General features: G+C 47.3%; 1 protein-coding gene across 7 annotated transcripts in view; it reads left to right on the forward strand.

The window, feature by feature from the left end:
• cyfip1 (cytoplasmic FMR1 interacting protein 1) overlaps nt 1–20,401 on the forward strand; it is a 126,914-nt gene that overhangs the window by 11,532 nt on the left and 94,981 nt on the right. For 5 of the 7 annotated variants that reach the window (XM_036978300.1, XM_036978398.1, XM_036978346.1 and 2 more), the window contains exons 2-6: nt 7,645–7,762; nt 7,878–7,967; nt 11,387–11,464; nt 11,893–11,994; nt 15,499–15,680. In XM_036978300.1, the coding sequence (XP_036834195.1) occupies nt 7,646–7,762; nt 7,878–7,967; nt 11,387–11,464; nt 11,893–11,994; nt 15,499–15,680 (569 nt within the window). In that variant the 5' untranslated portion in view covers nt 7,645. Of the gene's footprint in view, nt 1–7,641; nt 7,763–7,877; nt 7,968–7,989; nt 8,020–11,386; nt 11,465–11,892; nt 11,995–15,498; nt 15,681–20,401 lie in introns of those variants that run through there. The other 2 variants (XM_036978157.1, XM_036978261.1) reach the window with 2 other exon arrangements.

A 20,401-nucleotide genomic window follows, 5' to 3' on the forward strand; every position in this document is an offset into this window, starting at 1 on the left:
TGTAATCTCAGGAGTTGATAGGCTTGAAGTCATAAGCTGGAGACTCATATCTCCCCTGCTAACTTTAAGCATCAGCTGTGAGAGCAGCTTACAGATAATTACATCTGTACATAGCCGATCTGTAAACAGCCCACCCAACTACCTCATCCCCATATTGTTATATATTGTTTTTGCTCCTTTGCACCCCAGTATCTCTACTTGCACATTCATCTTCTGCACATCTGTCACTCCAGTGTTTAATTGCTAAATTGTAATTATTTTGGCACTATGGCCTATTTATTGCCTTACCTCCCTAATCCTACCTCATTTGCACACACTGTATATATACTTTTCTATTGTGTTAGTGACTGTATATTTGTTAATTCCATGTGTAACTTTGTGTTGTTGTATGTGTCGAACTGCTTTGCTTTATCTTGGCCAGGTCGCAGTTGTAAATGAGAACTTGTTCTCAACTGGCCTACCTGGTTAAATAAAGGCAAAATAAATAAATAAACTGTGCTGTGCTTCAAGCATTGCTAAGAGCTGCTCGCAAACGCAGTAAAGTGCTGTTTGAATGAATGCTTACGAGCCTGCTGCTGCCCACCACTGCTCAGTCAGACTGCTCTATCAAATCATAGACTTAATTATAAAATAATAAACACAGAAATACAATCATTTGGTCATTGATATGGTCAAATCCGGAAACTATCCTTTTGAAAACAAAACATTTATTCTTTCAGTGAAATACGGAACCATTCCATATTTTGTCAAACGGGTGGCATCCATAAGTCTAAATGTTGCTGTTACATTGTACAACCTTCAATGTTATGTCATAATTATGTAAAATTCTGGCAAATGAATCGGTCTTTGTTAGGAAGAAACAGTTCGCAACGAGCCAATCTGTTGCATTTCCGTGACTCCGCACATCCAACCCGGATGCCAGCCGCACCAATGTGTCGGAGGAAACACCGTGCACCTGGCAACCTTGGTTAGCGTGCACTTCGCCCGGCCCGCCACATGAGTCGCTGGTGCGCGATGAGACAAGGATATCCCTACCGGCCAAGCCCTCCCTAGCCCGGACGACGCTAGGCCAATTGTGCGTCGCCCCACGGACCTCCCGGTCGCGGCCGGTTACGACAGAGCCTGGGCGCGAACCCAGAGTCTCTGGTGGCACAGCTCTGTATTTATTTTTGATGTTGATGTTTATGATTTTTTCACTAATGTGCTTTTGTTAAATCATCACCCGTTTGGCAAAGTTGAAGTTGGCTGTGATTCGATGATAAATTAACAGGCACCTTATTGATTATATGCAACGCAGGACAAGCTAGGTAAACTAGTAATATCAGCAACCATGTGTAGTTAACTAGTGATTATGTGAAGATTGACAGTTTTTTATAAGATAAGTTTAATGCTAGCTAGCAACTTACCTTGGCTCCTTGCAGCCACAAGGTCCTTTTGACGCTGCACTCACAGAACAGGTGGTCAGCCTGCCACTCAGTTTCCTCATGGATTGCAATGTAATCAGCCATAATCGGCGTCCAAAAAGGCTGATTACAGATTGCTATGAAAACTTGAAATCAGCCCTAATTAATTGGCCATGCCAGGCAGTTGCCATACCAGGCAGTGATGCAACCAGTCAGGATGCTCTCGATGGTGCAGCTGTAGAACTTTTTGAGGATCTAAGGACCCATGCCAAATCTTTTCAGTCTCCTAGGGGGGATTGGGTTTGTCGTGCCCTCTTCTGTCTTGGTGTGTTTGGACCATGTTAGTTTGTTGGTGATGTGGACACCAAGGTACTTGAAGCTCTCAACCTGCTCCACTACAGCCCCATCGATGAGAATGGGGGCGTGCTCGGTCGTCCTTCTCCTGTAGTCCACAATCATCTCCTTTGTCTTGATCACATTGAGGGAGAGGTTGTTGTCCTTGCACCACACGGCCAGGTCTCTGACCTCCTCCCTTTAGGCTGTCTCATCGTTGTCAGTGATCAGGCCTACCACTGTTGTGTCATCTGCAAATTTAATGATGGTGTTGGAGTCGTGCCTGGCCGTGCAGTCATGAGCGAACATGGAGTACAGGAGGGGACTGAGCATGTACCCCTGAGGGGCCCTTGTGTTGAGGATCAGCGTGGCGGATGTTACCTACCCTTACCATTTGGGCGTGGCCCATCAGGAAGTCCAGGTTCCAGTTGCAGAGGGAGGTGTTTAGTCCCAGGGTCCTTAGCTTAGTGATGAGCTTGGAGGGCACTATGGTGTTGAACCCTGAGCTGGAGTCAATGAAGAGCATTCTCACATAGGTGTTCCTTTTGTCCAGGTGTGAAAGGGCAGTGTGGAGTGCAATAGAGATTGCATCATCTATGGATCTGTTGGGGCAGTATGCAAATTGGAGTGGGTCTAGGGTTTCTGAGATAATGGTGTTGATGTGAGCCATGACCAGCCTTTCGAAGCACTTCATGGCTAAAGACGTGAGTGCTACGTGTCGGTAGTCATTTAGGCAGGTTACCTTAATGTTCTTGGGCACAGGTACTATGGTGGTCTGCTTAAAACATGCTGATATTACAGACTCAGACAGGGACAGGTTGAAAATGTTAGTGAAGACACTTGCCAGTTGGTCAGCGCATGCTCACAGTACACGTCCTGGTAATCTGCCTGGCCCTGCGGCCTTGTGAATATTGACCTGTTTAAAGGTCTTACTCACATCGGCTGCGGAGAGCGTGATCACATAGTCTTCCGAGAACAGTTGGTGCTCTCATGCATGTTACAGTGTTATTTGCTTCAAAGCGAGCATGGAAGTAGTTTAGCTCGTCTGATAGGCTCTTGTCACTGGGCAGCTCTCGGCTGTGCTTCCCTTTGTTGTCTGTAATGGTTTGCAGGCCCTGCCACATCCGATGAGCGTCAGATCCGGTGTAGTACGATTCGATCTCAGTCCTGTATTGACGCTTTGCCTGTTTGATGTTTCCTCGGAGGGCATAGTGGGATTTCTTATAAGCTTCCAGGTTGGAGTCCCACTCCTTAAAAGTGGCAGCTCTAGCCTTTAGCTCAGTGTGGGTTCTGCCTGTAATCCATAACTTCTGGTTGGGGTATGTATGTATGGTTACTGTGGGGATGACGTCATCGATGCACTTATTGATGATGCCAATGACTGATGTGGTGTACTCCTCAATGCCATTAGAGGATTCCCGGAACATATTCCAGTCTGTGCTGCAAAACAGTCCTGTAGTTTAGCATCTGCTTCATCTGATCACTTTTTTATAGACCGAGTCACTGGTGCTTCCTGCTTTAGTTTTTGCTTGTAAGCCGGAATCAGGAGGATAGAATTATGGTCAGATTTGTCAAATGGAGGGTGAGGGAGAGCTTTGTATGCGTCTCTGTGTGTGAAGTAAAGGTGGTCTAGAATAATTTTCCCTCTGGTTGCACATTTAACATGTTGATAGAAATTTGGTAAAACAGATTTAAGTTTCCCTGCATTAAAGTCCCCGGCCACTAGGAGCGCCGCCTCTGGATGAGCAGTTTATTGTTTGCTTATGCCGGTATACAGCTCATACAATGCTGTCTTAGTGCCAACCTCTGACTGTGGTGGTATGTAAACAGCTACGAAAAATAGAAGAATACAGATGAAAACTCTCTCGGTAGATAGTTGGTCTACAGAATATCATTAGCTATTCTACCTCAGGCGAGCAATAGCTCAAGACTTCCTTAGATATCGTGCACCAGCTGTTATTTACAAAAATACATAGTCCGCCGCCACTTGTCTTAACAGAGGCCACTGTTCTATCCTGCAGGTACATCGTATAACCAGCCAGCTGTATGTTGATAGTGTCATCGTTCAGCCACGACTCCGTGAAGTATAAGATATTACAGTTTTGAATGTCCAGTTGGTAGTTTAATCTTCCGCGAGAAAGCAGTATATCTATCCTTCTCGTCGGGCTCGTCAGAGTCGTGAAAGGAAAAAAAGGATTCTGCTAGTCCGTGGTGAGTAATCACAGTCCTGATGCCTGGAAGTTATTTTCGGTCGTAAGAGACGGTCACTGCAACATTATGTACAAAATAGTAAAACAATAAGTTGCAAATAAACAAACCAAAAACACAATAGGTTGGGGACCGTCTTATCTGTGTGTTGTTGCAGCATCATATCTCTAACTCCTATATCTGTCTGTTCCAGCATCATATCTCTAACTCCTATATCTGTGTGTTGTTGCAGCAGCATCATGTCTCTAACTCCTATATCTGTCTGTTGTTGCAGCATAATATCTCTAACTCTTATATCTGTGTGTTCCAGCAGCATCATATCTCTAACTCCTATATCTGTGTGTTGTTGCAGCATCATATCTCTAACTCCTATATCTGTTTTGTTCCAGCAGCATCATATCTCTAACTCCTATATCTGTGTGTTGTTCCAGCAGCATCATATCTCTAACTCCTATATCTGTTTTGTTCCAGCAGCATCATATCTCTAACTCCTATATCTGTGTGTTGTTGCAGCATCATATCTCTAACTCCTATATCTGTGTGTTGTTGCAGCATCATATCTCTAACTCCTATATCTGTCTTGTTCCAGCAGCATCATATCTCTAACTCCTATATCTGTTTTGTTCCAGCAGCATCATATCTCTAACTCCTATATCTGTTTGTTGTTCCAGCAGCATCATATCTCTAACTCCTATATCTGTGTGTTGTTGCAGCATCATATCTCTAACTCCTATATCTGTGTGTTGTTGCAGCATCATATCTCTAACTCCTATATCTGTGTGTTGTTGCAGCATCATATCTCTAACTCCTCAACACTAACTCAAAAAAGTTCTGGGACACTGTAAAGTCCATGGAGAATAAGAACACCTCCTCTCAGCTGCCCACTGCACTGAAGATAGGTAACACTGTCACCACTGATAAATCCACCATAATTGAGAATTTCAATAAGCATTTTTCTACGGCTGGCCATGCTTTCCACCTGGCTACTCCTACCCCGGTCAACAGCACTGCACCCCCCACAGCAACTCGCCCAAGCCTTCCCCATTTCTCCTTCTCCAAAATCCGTTCAGCTGATGTTCTGAATGAGCTGCAAAATCTGGACCTCTACAAATCAGCCAGGCTAGACAATCTGGACCCTTTCTTTCTAAAATGATCTGCCGAAATTGTTGCCACCCCTATTATTAGCCTGTTCAACCTCTCTTTCGTGTTGTCTGAGATTCCCAAAGATTGGAAAGCAGCTGCGGTCATCCCCCTCTTCAAAGGGGGGGACACTCTTGACCCAAACTGCTACAGACCTATATCTATCCTACCATGCCTTTCTAAGGTCTTCGAAAGCCAAGTCAACAAACAGACTACTGACCATTTCGAATCTCACCATACCTTCTCTGCTATGCAATCTGGTTTCAGAGCTGGTCATGGGTGCACCTCAGCCACGCTCAAGGTCCTAAACGATATCTTAACCGCCATTGATAAGAAACATTACTGTGCAGCCGTATTCATTGATCTGGCCAAGGCTTTCGACTCTGTCAATCACCAGGTCCTCATCGGCAGACTCGACAGCCTTGGTTTCTCAAATGATTGCCTCGCCTGGTTCACCAACTACTTCTCTGATAGAGTTCAGTGTGTCAAATCGGAGGGTCTGCTGTCCGGACCTCTGGCAGTCTCTATGGGGGTGCCACAGGGTTCAATTCTTGGACCGACTCTCTTCTCTGTATACATCAATGAGGTCGCTCTTGCTGCTGGTGAGTCTCTGATCCACCTCTACGCAGACGACACCATTCTGTATACTTCTGGCCTTTCTTTGGACACTGTGTTAACAACCCTCCAGGCAAGCTTCAATGCCATACAACTCTCCTTCCGTGGCCTCCAATTGCTCTTAAATACAAGTAAAACTAAATGCATGCTTTTCAACCGATCGCTACCTGCACCTACCCGCCTGTCCAACATCACTACTCTGGACGGCTCTGACTTAGAATACGTGGACAACTACAAATACTTAGGTGTCTGGTTAGACTGTAAACTCTCCTTCCAGACCCATATCAAACATCTGAATCCAAAGTTAAATCTAGAATTGGCTTCCTATTTCGCAACAAAGCATCCTTCACTCATGCTGCCAAACATACCCTTGTAAAACTGATCATCCTACCAATCCTCGACTTTGGCGATGTCATTTACAAAATAGCCTCCAATACCCTACTCAACAAATTGGATGCAGTCTATCACAGTGCAATCCGTTTTGTCACCAAAGCCCCATATACTACGCACCATTGCGACCTGTACGCTCTCGTTGGCTGGCCCTCGCTTCATACTCGTCGCCAAACCCACTGGCTCCATGTCATCTACAAGACCCTGCTAGGTAAAGTCCCCCCTTATCTCAGCACGCTGGTCACCATAGCATCTCCCACCTGTAGCACACACTCCAGCAGGTATATCTCTCTAGTCACCCCCAAAACCAATTTTTTCTTTGGCCGCCTCTCCTTACAGTTCTCTGCTGCCAATGACTGGAACGAACTACAAAAATCTCTGAAACTGGAAACACTTATATCCCTTACTAGCTTTAAGCACCAACTGTCAGAGCAGCTCACAGATTACTGCACCTGTACATAGCCCACCTATAATTTAGCCCAAACAACTACCTCTTTCCCTACTGTATTTAATTTATTTATTTATTTTGCTCCTTTGCACCCCATTATTTGTATTTCTACTTTGCACATTCTTCCATTGCAAATCTACCATTCCAGTGTTTTACTTGCTATATTGTACTTACTTTGCCACCATGGCCTTTTTTGCCTTCACCTCCCTTATCTCACCTCATTTGCTCACATCGTATATAGACTTGTTTATGCTGTACTATTGACTGTATGTTTGTTTTACTCCATGTGTAACTCTGTGTCGTTGTATGTGTCGAACTGCTTTGCTTTATCTTTGCCAGGTCGCAATTGTAAATGAGAACTTGTTCTCAACTTGCCTACCTGGTTAAATATAGGTGAAATAATTTTTAAAATAAATATCTGTGTGTTGTTGCAGCAGCATCATGTCTCTAACTCTTATATCTGTGTGTTCCAGCAGCATCATGTCTCTAACTCTTATATCTGTGTGTTGTTGCAGCATCATATCTCTAACTCCTATATCTGTGTGTTGTTGCAGCATCATATCTCTAACTCCTATATCTGTGTGTTGTTGCAGCATCATATCTCTAACTCCTATATCTGTGTGTTGTTGCAGCATCATATCTCTAACTCCTATATCTGTGTGTTGTTGCAGCATCATGTCTCTAACTCCTATATTTGTGTGTTGTTGCAGCATCATATCTCTAACTCCTATATCTGTTTTGTTCCAGCAGCATCATATCTCTAACTCCTATATCTGTTTTGTTCCAGCGGCATCATATCTCTAACTCCTATATCTGTCTTGTTACCGCAGCATCATGTCTCTAACTCCTATATCGGTTTTGTTCCAGCGGCATCATGTCTCTAACTCCTATATCTGTGTGTTGTTGCAGCATCATATCTCTAACTCCTATATCTGTGTGTTGTTGCAGCATCATATCTCTAACTCCTATATCTGTCTGTTGTTGCAGCATAATATCTCTAACTCCTATATCTGTGTGTTGTTGCAGCATCATATCTCTAACTCCTATATCTGTCTGTTGTTGCAGCATAATATCTCTAACTCCTATATCTGTGTGTTGTTGCAGCAGCATGGCGTCCACGGTGACCCTGGAGGATGCTCTGTCCAATGTGGACCTTTTGGAGGAGCTGCCTCTCCCAGACCAGCAGCCCTGCATCGAGCCCCTGCCCTGCTCCCTCATGTACCAGGTAAGAACTGTTCTCAGACCAGGTAATTACAGTATTCATTTGCACCGTGTCTGTGCGCACAGAGCAAACTGTTAGTCTTCCTTTGATTCCAATCTAACATCCCATCTCTTTGCAGCCCAACTTCAACACCAACTTCGAGGACCGTAATGCCTTTGTGACGGGGATCGCCAGATATATCGAGCAGGCCACCGTCCACTCTAGCATGGTAAGTACCAGTTTCCAGACACATCGAGCAGGCCACCGTCCACTCTAGCATGGTAAGTACCAGTTTCCAGACACATCGAGCAGGCCACCGTCCACTCTGGTGTGGTAAGTACCAGTTTCCAGACACATCGAGCAGGCCACCGTCCACTCTGGTGTGGTAAGTACCAATTGCCATGTGTAGCCTCATGAATAGATTGAAAAAGTATTCGTTATGCCTTTTGGAATGAATAAACTCCTTTCATGAACTTCCTCTAAATTCTCTAGTCTGTTGATACTTCATGTGGGAAACTTAGTCCCCCGAACAGGGACAAAAGAGAGGGGTAGAGTTAGAGAGAGAGAGCTGGTGGGATGGTTTATAGGGTGAATAAGGATTTATTAGGGTTTATATGGGTGAAATAAGGCTGAGGAGACTTGGCTGTGTTCCTGTGATAGGAACGAGGACCCAGGCCAAGCTCTTGGGTGCATCACAAATGGCACCCTATTCACTATATAGGGAATAGGGCTCTGGTCTAAAGTAGTGCACTATATAGGGAATAGGGCTCTGGTATAAAGTAGTGCACTATATAGGGAATAGGGCTCTGGTCTAAAGTAGTGCACTATATAGGGAATAGGGCTCTGGTCTAAAGTAGTGCACTATATAGGGAATAGGGTTCTGGTCTAAAGTAGTGCACTATATAGGGAATAGGGTTCTGGTCTAAAGTAGTGCACTATATAGGGAATAGGGTTCTGGTCTAAAGTAGTGCACTATATAGGGAATAGGGTTCTGGTCTAAAGTAGTGCACTACATAGGGAATAGGGTTCTGGTCTAAAGTAGTGCACTATATAGGGAATAGGGTTCTGGTCTAAAGTAGTGCACTATATAGGGAATAGGGCTCTGGTCTAAAGTAGTGCACTATATAGGGAATAGGGTTCTGGTCTAAAGTAGTGCACTATATAGGGAATAGGGTTCTGGTCTAAAGTAGTGCACTATATAGGGAATAGGGTTCTGGTCTAAAGTAGTGCACTATATAGGGAATAGGGTTCTGGTCTAAAGTAGTGCACTACATAGGGAATAGGGTTCTGGTCTAAAGTAGTGCACTATATAGGGAATAGGGTTCTGGTCTAAAGTAGTGCACTATATAGGGAATAGGGTTCTGGTCTAAAGTAGTGCACTATATAGGGAATAGGGCTCTGGTCTAAAGTAGTGCACTATATAGGGAATAGGGCTCTGGTCTAAAGTAGTGCAGTATATAGGGAATAGGGCTCTGGTCTAAAGTAGAGCACTATATAGGGAATAGGGCTCTGGTCTAAAGTAGTGCACTATATAGGGAATAGGGCTCTGGTCTAAAGTAGTGCACTATATAGGGAATTGGGCTCTGGTCTCAAGTAGTGCACTATATAGGGAATAGGGTTCTGGTCTAAAGTAGTGCACTATATAGGGAATAGGGCTCTGGTCTAAAGTAATGCACTATATAGGGAATAGGGCTCTGGTCTAAAGTAATGCACTATATAGGGAATAGGGCTCTGGTCTAATGCAGTGCACTAGATAGGGAATAGGGCTCTGGTCTAAAGTAGTGCACTATATAGGGAATAGGGCTCTGGTCTAAAGTAATGCACTATATATGGAATGGGGTGCCATTTGGGTGCCACACATACCAGGTTTCTCTGCTGCACTGTGACATGTCTGCTTTAGTAGGGGAATAGTGGTGAATAGTGGTGCTTTGTACTCAATTAGTGAGGGGTAATTGATGTTGTAGAGCGCCTGTCCACCTGCCAAGGCTCTATCAAACAGCACTTTGTATGCAGCCAGCCAACCAACCAGGGACCAAGGCTGCTCTGAATGCACTGAAGCACTACAATACCTCAGGAACCTATGAGAGAGAGGCTAGTATCTGTATTGTACCTCAGAGAGAGAGGCTAGTATCTGTATTGTACCTCAGGAACCTTAGAGAGAGAGAGAGGCTAGTATCTGTATTGTATCTCAGAGAGAGAGGCTAGTATCTGTATTGTACCTCAGGAACCTATGAGAGAGAGGCTAGAATCTGTATTGTATCTCAGAGAGAGAGGCTAGTATCTGTATTGTACCTCAGGAACCTTAGAGACAGAGAGAGGCTAGTATCTGTATTGTACCTCAGAGAGAGAGGCTAGTATCTGTATTGTACCTCAGAGAGAGAGGCTAGTAGCTGTATTTTACCTCAGCAACCTCTGAGAGAGGCTAGTATCTGTATTGTACCTCAGGAACCTCAGAGAGGCTAGTAGCTGTATTGTACCTCACCAACCTCTGAGAGAGGCTAGTATCTGTATTGTACCTCAACAACCTCAGAGAGAGAGGCTAGTATCTTTATTGTACCTCAGGAACCTCAGAGAGAGAGGCTAATATATATATTGTACCTCACCAACCTCTGAGAGAGGCTAGTATCTGTATTGTACCTCAGGAACCTCTGAGAGAGGCTAGTATCTGTATTGTACCTCAACAACCTCAGAGAGAGAGGCTAGTATCTTTATTGTACCTCAGGAACCTCAGAGAGAGAGGCTAATATATATATTGTACCTCACCAACCTCTGAGAGAGGCTAGTATCTGTATTGTACCTCAGGAACCTCTGAGAGAGGCTAGTATCTGTATTGTACCTCAACAACCTCAGAGAGAGAGGCTAGTATCTGTATTGTACCTCAGGAATCTCTGAGAGAGAGGCTAATATCTATATTGTACCTCAGGAACCTCAGAGAGAGAGGCTAGTATCTGTATTGTATCTCAGAGAGAAAGGCTAGTATCTGTATTGTACCTCAGGAACCTCAGAGAGAGAGGCTAATATCTTTATTGTACCTCACCAACCTCTGAGAGAGGCTAGTATCTGTATTGTATCTCAGGAACCTCTGAGAGAGGCTAGTATCTGTATTGTACCTCAACAACCTCAGAGAGAGAGGCTAGTATCTGTATTGTACCTCAGGAACCTCTGAGAGAGAGGCTAATATCTATATTGTACCTCAGGAACCTCAGAGAGAGAGGCTAGTATCTGTATTGTATCTCAGAGAGAGAGGCTAGTATCTGTATTGTACCTCAGAGAGAGAGGCTAGTATCTGTATTGTACCTCAGGAACCTCAGAGAGAGAGAGAGGCTAGTAGCTGTATTTTACCTCAGCAACCTCTGAGAGAGGCTAGTATCTGTATTGTACCTCAGGAACCTCTGAGAGAGAGGCTAATATCTATATTGTACCTCAGGAACCTCAGAGAGAGAGGCTAGTATCTGTATTGTACCTCAGGAACCTTCGAGAGAGAGGCTAATATCTATATTGTACCTCAGCAACCTCAGAGAGGCTAGTAGCTGTATTGTACCTCAGGAACCTCAGAGAGAGAGGCTAGTATCTGTATTGTACCTCAGGAACCTCAGAGAGGCTAGTAGCTGTATTGTGATTGAGAGCCTTTTAAATGTCTTCCTTTAGAATGAGATGCTGGAGGAGGGCCAGGAGTATGCTGTGATGCTGTACACGTGGAGGAGCTGCTCTCGAGCTATCCCACAGGTAACCACTGCATGGCCGACTGATATACTGCTCTCATGCTATCCCACAGGTAACCACTGCATGGCTGACTGTTATACTGCTCTCATGCTATCCCACAGGTAACCACTGCATGGCTGACTGATATACTGCTCTCATGCTATCCCACAGGTAACCACTGCATGGCTGACTGATATACTGCTCTCATGCTATCCCACAGGTAACCACTGCATGGCTGACTGATATACTGCTCTCATACTATCCCACAGGTAACCACTGCATGGCTGAGGCTGATCTGATACTCCACATAACTCTAACATTACAATCCATTTTTTCATTGTAGTTGCAAACTATTGTAGGTCTTCATGCAATGTATTGCTCCTGATCTCCTATGTGAATTGCTCCTGATCCCCCATGTGAATTGCTCTCTTCTCTCTTCCTCCCTCTACCAGGTGAAGTGTAATGAGCAGCCCAACAGAGTGGAGATCTATGAGAAGACAGTGGAGGTGCTGGAGCCTGAGGTCACCAAGCTCATGAACTTTATGTACTTCCAGGTAACACCAACCAGCCAGCACCCTTACCTCTCTCTCTGTCACACCAACCAGACACCCTGACCTCTCTCTCTCTGTCACACCAACCAGACACCCTGACCTCTCTCTCTGTCCCACCAACGAGACACCCTGACCTCTCTGTCACACCAACCAGACACCCTGACCTCTCTCTCTCTGTCCCACCAACCAGACACCCTGACCTCTCTGTCACACCAACCAGACACCCTGACCTCTCTCTCTGTCCCACCAACCAGACACCCTGACCTCTCTGTCACACCAACCAGACACCCTGACCTCTCTGTCACACCAACAAGACACCCTGACCTCTCTGTCACACCAACCAGACACCCTGACTTCTCTGTCACACCAACCAGACACCCTGACTTCTCTGTCACACCAACCAGACACCCTGACCCCTCTCTCTGTCACACCAACCAGACACCCTAACCCCTCTCTCTGTCACACCAACCAGACACCCTGACCTCTCTGTCACACCAACCAGACACCCTAACCTCTCTGTCACACCAACCAGACACCCTGACCCCTCTCTCTGTCACACCAACCAGACACCCTAACCTCTCTGTCACACCAACCAGACACCCTGACCCCTCTCTCTGTCACACCAACCAGACACCCTGACCTCTCTGTCACACCAACCAGACACCCTGACCCCTCTGTCACACCAACCAGACACCCTGACCTCTCTGTCACACCAACCAGACACCCTGACCTCTCTGTCACACCAACCAGACACCCTGACCTCTCTGTCACACCAACCAGACACCCTGACCTCTGTCACACCAACCAGACACCCTGACCTCTCTGTCACACCAACCAGACACCCTGACCCCTCTCTCTGTCACACCAACCAGACACCCTGTCCTCTTCTGTCACACCAACCAGACACCCTAACCCCTCTCTCTGTCACACCCACCAGCAACACCATGTCTGTGTGTAGATGTTCCTCCAGTGTTCTGTCACTGCAGTGTCTTCCAGAAGTACACAGAGTAGCCAGCACATTGATAAAGTAGGCTGCCAGGGAGTTGTTGTTGTTGTCGAACAAGTTCTATTCTGGTGGCTTCTGGTACTTTCTAATGGCTTGATTCCATCCTACATACACAGTTAAAGGATTGAATACTTTAAAGACTTCACCTGCCCACCGACTTTACATTTGGTGTGTTATTGAGTAGAAAGACATGACTTTACAGTAGAAAGACCTGACTTTACAGTTAAAATGACTGAACATTTCTGTTTTCATTGTGTTAGTTGTTTTGGATATCAACTAGGCCCAGATATGATCAGGACTATTCTCTAAGGTCTCCTTTTAACCTGTTTTCTCTTGAGATTTAAGTCCTATTTGCCCTATGAATTGCCCCCAATGACGTCTGTTCTTCAAATGATGTATTTGATTGGCTCTGCTGCTGTCGACACTTAGGATAAGGAAACCAGGGTGGCATTTTGTATTGGGTGAATTATAGTTTTAACAGTTTGGCCTGATAACCATTCACTGTGGACGGGATTGTCAGGGGAGGGGCAGGATGTTTTTGAGACAGAGTTGGTAGGGTTTCAGAGCTGTCAATCAATCACTGTGGGTGGGACTTTGAGAGAAGGAGATAGGTTAGTGATCTAGTCAGAAAAACTCTTTCAATTTAGTTTGTGGCAAAAACCTAAGAGAAAGGTTGTTCTGCCTGATCAACATGGATTCCCTGTTGAGAAACAACAATATAATAACAATATAATAGTTTTTAAAATTCTAACATTTTCAGACCCCCAGCCAGACCTTCCAGATAAAACCCTCTTGGGCCTCACTCCCCCCTATCTGAGATATCTACTGTAGCCCTCATTCTCCACATACAACCCCCGTTCTGCCAGTCACCTTCTGTTAAAGGTCCCCAAAGCACACACATCTCTGGGTCAAAAATGCAAGCCCTCGCATATTATGCGGGCAATTGTCGATTTTGCAAAAAAATCTGTTATTGGTACTGCAGAATGAGGCTCTCTCTCCACTACCTATTGTCATGCAGTGAGGATTCAACATCTTCATCAAATGTTTTTGAATTTATCTGCAGAGAATCGGCAAAAAGCAGTATCAGTATTTGTGAGCCAGACGCCGGATTGAGACATCATGGAGCCTTTATTTGTTTCCCTGGAGTTCTCCATGATCCAGGATACGAACAGGGGTTCAGTTCAATGTTTTAAATCAATTGTTAAATGCTTTATTGACAAATAACACTGTCAGTCATGTAAGGAAAGATGGGTAGTGTTTAATGTCACACGATCTGAGACTTATATTGAATGTAGGCGACCTGTTCTGTGGTGTGGTCTGGTCTGGGCGACCTGTTCTGTGGTGTGGTCTGGGCGACTTGTTCGGTGGTCTGGTCTGGGCGACCTGTTCTGTGGTGTGGTCTGGGCGACTTGTTCGGTGGTGTGGGCTGGGCGACCTGTTCAGTGGTGTGGGCTGGGCGACCTGTTCTGTGGTGTGGGCTGGGCAACCTGTTCAGTGGTGTGGGCTGGGCGACCTGTTCTGTGGTGTGGGCTGGGCGACCTGTTCGGTGGTGTGGTGTGGGCTGGGCGACCTGTTCGGTGGTGTGGTGTGGGCTGGGCGACCTGTTCAGTGGTGTGGTGTGGGCGACCTGTTCTGTGGTGTGGGTTGGGCGACCTGTTCGGTGGTGTGGGCTGGGCGACCTGTTCAGTGGTGTGGGCTAGGCGACCTGTTCGGTGGTGTAGTCTGGGCGACCTGTTCGGTGGTGTGGGCTGGGCGACCTGTTCAGTGGTGTGGTCTGGGCGACCTGTTCGGTGGTGTGGGCTGGGCGACCTGTTCAGTGGTGTGGGCTGGGCGACCTGTTCTGTGGTGTGGGCTGGGTGACCTGTTCAGTGGTGTGGGCTGGGTGACCTGTTCGGTGGTGTGGTCTGGGCGACCTGTTCGGTGGTGTGGGTTGGGCGACCTGTTCGGTGGTGTGGTCTGGGCGACCTGTTCGGTGGTGTGGTCTGGGCGACTTGTTCGGTGGTGTGGGCTGGGCGACCTGTTCGGTGGTGTGGTGTGGCCTGGGCGACCTGTTCGGTGGTGTGGGCTGGGCGACCTGTTCGGTGGTGTGGTGTGGCCTGGGCGACCTGTTCGGTGGTGTGGGCTGGGCGACCTTTTCGGTGGTGTGGTCTGGGCGACCTGTTCGGTGGTGTGGGCTGGGCGACCTGTTCAGTGGTGTGGGCTGGGCGACCTGTTCAGTGGTGTGGGCTGGGCGACCTGTTCAGTGGTGTGGTGGGGGCTGGGCGACCTGTTTGGTGGTGTGGGCTGGGCGACCTGTTCGGTGAGTTTTAAATGAAAAGAAGCATAGTTAAGTCATGAAGTGGAAAACACTGGTCACTGTCTAACATTTTATTCACATTATTACAGTTTTTTCATGTTGCAGTCATGGCAGTTCTATTTTTTTCAGTGGCCTTTTAAAGCAGTGCATTTTTAATGTGTTCACTTTTGACATTGATATCGACCCTCCGTTTCTCCTCCTTCAGCGAACGGCTATAGACCGGTTCTGTGGGGAGGTGCGTCGTCTCTGCCACGCTGAGAGGAGGAAGGACTTTGTCTCCGAGGCCTACCTCCTGACCTTGGGGAAGTTCATCAACATGTTCGCTGTGCTGGATGAACTCAAGAACATGAAGTGTAGCGTCAAGAACGACCACTCTGCATACAAACGGTACCACACACACACACCACACACACACACACACACACACACACACACACATATCCAGGGAGACTCCAGTAGTGAGTCATTTAGCAGAATATTATCCAGGGAGACTATAGTAGTGAGTCATTTAGCAGACCCTTATCCAGAGACACTACAGTACTGTGTGCATACATTTTCATTCGTACTGGTCCCCCGTGGGAATCGAACCCACAACCCTGCAGGTACCATGCATTGCATGGTATACAGGGGGTTACGGTACAGAGTCAATGTAGAGGCTATATACAGGGTGTTACGGTACAGAGTTAATGTGGAGACTATACACAGGGTATTACGGTACAGAGTCAATGTGGAGGCTATATACAGGGTGTTACGGTACAGAGTCAATGTGGAGGCTATATACAGGGGGTACCAGTACAGAGTCAATGTGGAGACTATATACAGGGTGTTACGGTACAGAGTCAATGTGGAGACTATATACAGGGTGTTACGGTACAGAGTTAATGTGGAGGCTATATACAGGGGGTACCAGTACAGAGTCAATGTGGAGACTATATACAGGGTGTTACGGTACAGAGTCAATGTGGAGGCTATATACAGGGGGTACCGGTACCGAGTCAATGTGGAGGCTATATACAGGGTGTTACGGTACAGAGTCAATGTGGAGGCTATATACAGGGTATTACAGGGTATTACGGTACAGAGTCAACGTGGAGGCTATATACAGGTAGAAGCTGTTCAGCAGTCTGATGGCTTGGGGGGGTAGAAGCTGTTCAGCAGTCTAATGGCTTGGGGGGGGGGTAGAAGCTGTTCAGCAGTCTAATGGCTTGGGGGGGTAGAAGCTGTTCAGCAGTCTAATGGCTTGGGGGTAGAAGCTGTTCAGCAGTCTGATGGCTTGGGGATAGAAGCTGTTAAGCAGTCTGATGGCTTGGGGATAGAAGCTGTTCAGTCACAAGACGCAGGCCTCCTAATTGTCCCTAGAATTTCTAAGCAAACAGCTGGAGGCAGGGCTTTCTCCTATAGAGCTCCATTTTTATGGAACTGTCTGCCTACCCATGTCAGAGACGCAAACTCGGTCTCAACCTTTAAGTCTCTACTGAAGACTCATCTCTTCAGTGGGTCATATGATTGAGTGTAGTCTGGCCCAGGAGTGGGAGGGTGAACGGAAAGGCTCTGGAGCAACGAACCGCCCTTGCTCTGCCTCTAACCCTATTACAGGGGCTGAGTCACTGGCTTACTGGGGCTCTCTCATGCTGTCCCTGGAGGGGGTGCGTCACCTGAGTGGGTTGAGTCACTGATGTGGTCATCCTGTCTGGGTTGGCGCCCCCCCCCCCCCCCCCCTTGGGTTGTGCCGTGGCGGAGGTCTTTGTGGGCTATACTCAGCCTTGTCTCAGGATGGTAAGTTGGTGGTTGAAGATATCCCTCTAGTGGTGTGGGGGCTGTGCTTTGGCAAAGTGGGTGGGGTTATATCCTTCCTGTTTGGCCCTGTCCGGGGGTGTCCTCGGATGGGGCCACAGTGTCTCCTGACCCCTCCTGTCTCAGCCTCCAGTATTTATGCTGCAGTAGTTTATGTGTCGGGGGGCTAGGGTCAGTTTGTTATATCTGGAGTACTTCTCCTGTCCTATTTGGTGTCCTGTGTGAATTTAAGTGTGCGTTCTCTAATTCTCTCTTTCTCTCTCTCGGAGGACCTGAGCCCTAGGACCATGCCCCAGGACTACCTGACATGATGACTCCTTGCTGTCACCAGTCCACCTGGCCGTGCTGCTGCTCCAGTTTCTTTCAACTGTTCTGCCTTATTATTATTCGACCATGCTGGTCATTTATGAACATTTGAACATCTTGGCCATGCTCTGTTATAATCTCCACCCGGCACAGCCAGAAGAGGACTGGCCATCCCACATATGCTCTCTCTAATTCTCTCTTTCTTTCTCTCTCTCGGAGGACCTGAGCCCTAGGACCATGCCCCAGGAATACCTGACATGATGACTCCTTGCTGTCCCCAGTCCACCTGACTGTGCTGCTGCTCCAGTTTCAACTGTTCTGCCTTATTATTATTATTCGACCATGCTGGTCATTTATGAACATTTGAACATCTTGGCCATGTTCTGTTATAATCTCCACCCGGCACAGCCAGAAGAGGACTGGCCACCCCTCATAGCCTGGTTCCTCTCTAGGTTTCTTCCTAGTTTTTCCTAGCCACCGTGCTTCTACAACTGCATTGCTTGCTGTTTGGGGTTTTAGGCTGGGTTTCTGTACAGCACTTTGAGATCTCAGCTGATGTACGAAGGGCTATATAAATACATTTGATTTGATTTGATTTGATTCAGCAGTCTGATGGCTTGGAGGTAGAAGCTGTTCAGCAGTCTGATGGCTTGGGGATAGAAGCTGTTCAGCAGTCTGATGGCTTGGAGGTAGAAGCTGTTCAGCAGTCTGATGGCTTGGGGATAGAAGCTGTTGAGGAGCCTTTTGGTCCTAGACTTGGCCCTCCGGTACCGCTTGACGTGCTGTAGCAGAGAAAACAGTCTACAACTTGGGTGACTGGAGTTTCTGACAATATTATGGGCTTTCCTCTGACACCGGGCGGCCGGTAGCCTAGTGGTTAGAGCTTTGAACTAGCATCCGAAAGGTTGCTAGATTGAATCTCCGAGCAGACAAGGTCAATAAGAATTTGTTCTTAACTGAGTTGCCTAGTTAAATAAAGGTAAAATATAGAGGTCCTGGATGTTAGGAAGCTCGGCCCCAGTGATGCACTGTAGTGTCTTACGGTCAGATGCTGAGCAGTGAACAGGTCAGGAGGCTCTCAATGGTGCAGCTGTAGAACCTTTTGAGGATCTGGGGACCCATGTCAAATCTTTTCAGTCTCCTGAGGGGGAAAAGGCATTGTTGTGCCCTCTTCACGACTGTCTTGATATGTTTGGACCATGATAGTTTGTTGGTGATGTGGACACCAAGGGAAACTCTTCTGTCCTGCTCTGCTCTGTGTATGGCCAGGGAGTTGTCCTGCTCTGTGTATGGCCAGGGAGTTGTCCTGCTCTGTGTATGACCAGGGAGTTGTCCTGCTCTGTGTATGGCCAGGGAGTTGTCCTGCTCTGTGTATGGCCAGGGAGTTGTCCTGCTCTGTGTATGGCCAGGAAGTTGTCCTGCTCTGTGTATGGCCAGGGAGTTGTCCTGCTCTGTGTATGGCCAGGGAGTTGTCCTTCTCTGTGTATGGCCAGGGAGTTGTCCTTCTCTGTGTATGGCCAGGGAGTTGTCCTGCTCTGTGTATGGCCAGGGAGTTGTCCTTCTCTGTGTATGGCCAGGGAGTTGTCCTGCTCTTTGTATGGCCAGGGAGTTGTCCTTCTCTGTGTATGGCCAGGGAGTTGTCCTGCTCTGTGTATGGCCAGGAGTTGTCCTTCTCTGTGTATGGCCAGGGAGTTGTCCTTCTCTGTGTATGGCCAGGGAGTTGTCCTTCTCTGTGTATGGCCAGGGAGTTGTCCTTCTCTGTGTATGGCCAGGGAGTTTTCTCTCTCCCTCTCATGCCCCCTGGAGGTGTAGCAGTGGTGATGCCACTCAAGTTTAGGCAGTTTTATAAAAGGAGGAGGCCATTTTGTCTGCTAAGTGGCAGTGTTGCAGCATTTTTGGTAGGTAATGCACAGAGTTCCTGTGATGATAAGAGGCCTGTCATTTCTCAGAGTCCGGGTCATCCTGTCTCCTCCATGTCCTTCTGTTCATCAGATAAACCTTCACGTAGGGGCGGTTCTCAGAGGCCCTGTCTCCTCCATGTCCTTCTGTTCATCAGATAAACCTTCACGTAGGGGCGGTTCTCAGAGGCCCTGTCTCCTCCATGTCCTTCTGTTCATCAGATAAACCTTCACGTAGGGGCGGTTCTCAGAGGCCCTGTCTCCTCCATGTCCTTCTGTTCATCAGATAAACCTTCACGTAGGGGCGGTTTTCAGAGTCCCTGTCTCCTCCATGTCCTTCTGTTCAGCAGATAAACCTTCACGTAGGGGTGGTTCTCAGTGGCCCTGTCTCCTCCATGTCCTTCTGTTCATCAGATAAACCTTCACGTCGGGGCGGTTCTCAGAGGCCCTGTCTCCTCCATGTCCTTCTGTTCATCAGATAAACCTTCACGTAGGGGCGGTTCTCAGAGGCCCTGTCTCCTCCATGTCCTTCTGTTCATCAGATAAACCTTCACGTAGGGGCGGTTTTCAGAGTCCCTGTCTCCTCCATGTCCTTCTGTTCATCAGATAAACCTTCACGTAGGGGCGGTTCTCAGTGGCCCTGTCTCCTCCATGTCCTTCTGTTCATCAGATAAACCTTCACGTCGGGGCGGTTCTCAGAGGCCCTGTCTCCTCCATGTCCTTCTGTTCATCAGATAAACCTTCACGTAGGGGCGGTTCTCAGAGGCCCTGTCTCCTCCATGTCCTTCTTTTTATCAGATAAACCTTCACGTCGGGGCGGTTCTCAGAGGCCCTGTCTCCTCCATGTCCTTCTGTTCATCAGATAAACCTTCACGTAGGGGCGGTTCTCAGTGGCCCTGTCTCCTCCATGTCCTTCTGTTCATCAGATAAACCTTCACGTCGGGGCGGTTCTCAGAGGCCCTGTCTCCTCCATGTCCTTCTGTTCAGCAGATAAACCTTCACGTAGGGGCGGTTCTCAGAGGCCCTGTCTCCTACATGTCCTGTTCTATACAGCAGATAAACCTTCACGTCGGGGCGGTTCTCAGAGGTCCTGTCTCCTCCATGTCCTTC

This window comes from Oncorhynchus mykiss, chromosome 1, assembly GCF_013265735.2.
Source record: "Oncorhynchus mykiss isolate Arlee chromosome 1, USDA_OmykA_1.1, whole genome shotgun sequence".
Lineage (NCBI taxonomy): Eukaryota > Metazoa > Chordata > Actinopteri > Salmoniformes > Salmonidae > Oncorhynchus > Oncorhynchus mykiss.